This window comes from Lolium perenne, chromosome 7, assembly GCF_019359855.2.
Source record: "Lolium perenne isolate Kyuss_39 chromosome 7, Kyuss_2.0, whole genome shotgun sequence".
Classification (NCBI taxonomy): domain Eukaryota; kingdom Viridiplantae; phylum Streptophyta; class Magnoliopsida; order Poales; family Poaceae; genus Lolium; species Lolium perenne.
In genome coordinates, this window is record NC_067250.2 from 183,442,439 (window position 1) to 183,445,560 (window position 3,122).

The 3,122-nt window shown below is 55.7% G+C and overlaps 1 protein-coding gene across 1 annotated transcript; it reads right to left on the reverse strand.

The window, feature by feature from the left end:
* Positions 1–514: 514 nt before the first annotated feature.
* Positions 515–1,840, reverse strand: LOC139833777 (uncharacterized). Its single transcript, XM_071824121.1, has one exon. The coding sequence runs from the start codon at positions 1,838–1,840 to the stop codon at positions 515–517; it is 1,326 nt and encodes a 441-aa protein (XP_071680222.1).
* Positions 1,841–3,122: the final 1,282 nt, after the last annotated feature.

A 3,122-nucleotide genomic window follows, 5' to 3' on the forward strand; every position in this document is an offset into this window, starting at 1 on the left:
CCCTCCATCTCTGCGGAAAGCCAAGTCGTTGCAAAAGATCCAACATGTAATCCTAGCGAACAGTGTCGAAGGCCTTAGCGATATCCAGCTTGATAAGGAGGGACGGGGTTTTGTTGCGGTGTAACCGGCGGGCGGTGTTCCTGACGTACATGAAATTGTCGTGGATAGTTCTCGATTTGATGAAAGCGCTCTGACTTCGGGAGACAATGTCATTCATCCTCGGGCAGAGACGTCGTGCCATAGCTTTAGCGATGATCTTCGGGACCACGTGGATGAGGCTGATGGGCCTGAAATCTGAAATAGACTCCGCACCATCCTTCTTAGGTAGAAGAACGACATTGGCTGTGTTGATGATGTGGAAATTCGACATTGACAGCTCGGAGAAGGCCTTGATAGCGGTCATAAGGTCAACCTTTATAATGTCCCAGCAGGAGCGAAAGAAAGCGATGGAAAAGCCATCGGGGCCCGGAGCCTTATCCGCGGGCATGTCATCAAGAGCTTCCTTAATCTCATCCTAAGAGAAAGGCAGGCCCAGGTCCTCCAGACGGTGAGTGGTGGTATTCAGGGCGTCCCAGTTGAAGTCAAGCGAATGAGGAGGGGGCCGGCCAAGAGTGCGGGAGAAGTGGTCGAAGATCAGCACAACTTTATCTTCATGAGTCACAGCCCAGCCATTGTTATGCTTGAGTCTCACGATGAGATTTTTGCGCCTCCTAGCATTAACACGTAGGTGGAAGAATTTGGTGTTGGCGTCGCCCTCACGGAGATAGCGGATTTTGGAGGCTTGGCGTTTGTGAGATCTTTCCATAGCGGCAAGACCCTTCACCCGACGTTTCAGGTTAGCCCGGAGCCAAATTTCATCCTCAGAGAGAGCGCGGGATTCCTGCGCCACATCGAGCTGCAGAATGTCATCCAGGGCCATGAGAAGTTGCAGCTTGCTATCAGAGAAGAGGCTTCTGCTCCATGATTTGAGTCCCAGCGCCGTGGCCTTGAGCCTGTGATTGATCACGTGGACTGGCTGGGAGTGCGAGGAGGGTGCGGACCAAGCTTGTTGAACCACTTCTCTGAAACCAGGCATCTTGGTCGAGAAGGACTCGAAGCGAAAAATAGGCGGTTTCCGCGGGCCACTCTGGTTAGACAGGAGGAGGGGGCAATGGTGCGAGAGGGATGAAGACAGGGCAAAAAGCGCATGGTTCTCGAACGTGAGGTCCCAAGCAGAATTGCAGAAAGCCCGGTCAAGACGCACCAGAGTAGGGGTCTGCCTCTCGTTGCTCCAAGTAAACTTCCGGCTCTGCAGTTTCAGCTCCTTGAGGTGACAGCTGGTGAGGGCTCTTCTGAAAAGACCCATGAGTCGGAAGTCAAGGTTGTTCTTGTTCTTATCTTCCGCCTGATAGATAAGGTTGAAATCTCCGATGATGAGCCATTTGGAGTCATCCGGAGGTTTGGCTGCGATAGCTTCCGTGAGAAAGGCTTCTTTCTCGGCGTGGTCCGTAGGGCCATAGACCGTGGTGAGCTTGAAGGGGGTACCACATGACCGAACGGAGACGTTAGGCGAGATCAACTGAGTGCCGAGGTGGACGTTGGAGATCTCCACATGTTCATCGTTCCAGAGTAAAAGGATGCCACCCCGGGTGTCGGAGACCGGACGATGGGTGAAGGAGAGAAGCTTAAAACCGCCGATATAAGAAGCCGTTTGTTGATCGATGTGGTCGAGTTTGGTCTCTTGGGTGCAAGCGATGTGAAAGCGGGTATCGGCGAGGAAGGCGTGGACGGTGTCTTTGCGAGCTTGGTCATTAAGACCGCGGGTGTTCCAATCAGCAATGGAGAGATCATGACCGATCATAATGAAGTTTAACCAAACAGATGACGGGACGAACACAGGTACTTGTCCACAAAGCGAAAGACGGAAGAAAACGCGGCGGAAAAACAAAGGAGCTAAACAGGCACGTCCTGGGCCTCTGGCTCGCAACCTCCTGGGCCTCCCGTGGCAATGAGCAACTCATCCGCTTCGGCCAAGATGCGGATGTTGAGTTTGAAGAGCTTGGTAAGAGCTTCAATCGCCTTGTCCGGGAGTGGAGCGTTGAACTTGTTGACGTAGGCCTTCCTCACTTCCAGTAGAGGGACTCCAGCGGCAGCAACACCCATCTTGGAGTTCAGGACGTGAACTGCCTTATCAACGGCATGCATCTTTGGCTTGTTGAGCAAGCGGGCGCTGCGCCGATTCACAGAGGAGGGCTGAACCTCAGGCTGTGCAGGCAGCAGCAGCTCCGGCGCAGGGCTCGGCAGGAGAGGAGCTTGAGGGCGCACAAACAGGTTGATCGGATGGAGCATGTTCTTCAGCCTCAGGCTCGAGCAGATTCTGCTTCTCTTCTTCCTTGGCGACGTCCTTGGTGGTATCCTCCCAAGAATCCGGCACCACAGAAGGTGAGAGCAGCTCGGTCGGGGCAGAGAGAAGAAGAGGCGAGGCAGGGGCGTCGCCGAGTCGTCCAAGACGTCGTCCAGCAAAGCACTGGGGTGGGAGGGCCCGCTGTGCACTTGAGGTGGAGGCGACGCGAGCCTGGAGAACCCCGAGGCAAAGGCCGGCGGCAGTCCCTTGATGGCGGACATCCAGTCAGTGCAGGTCACGTCGCATGCAATGACGGAGGGGACTTTCTTCCACATGAAGGCGTCTTCGTCCAGGATGTAAGGAGCATCACCACGCTGCTCGATGAAGTGGCGGCGACGACCATCGTAGTGATCAGAGGAGCGACCCGAGCTATGGCCGTAGGAACGGCCCCTCCCTCCATCATGATGAGGGCCGACGGACTTGGCGCGGAAGGAACCTGAGGAGATGCGACGCGAGGAACCACGGCGAGGCTCCCTCCTTTCCTCATCATCATCGTCCTCACGGCGGTGATGTTTGCGCATCACCCTATCATCGTAGCAAGAGCCATGACGAGAACGGCTGCGTCGGCGGTCCCTTGTCTCCGAAGAACGTGAATGGTGGTGGTCTGTGGCTTTGGAGAGGGAGCGATGGGACGTGCTTCGTTCTGCCTCCCGTGGCCGAGCTCGAGGTGGGTCGTCGTGTTTTCCCCGAGCCTCAGACCGGGCCCGTCCAAGGCGATCGTAGTCGTCGTGTCGGCGAT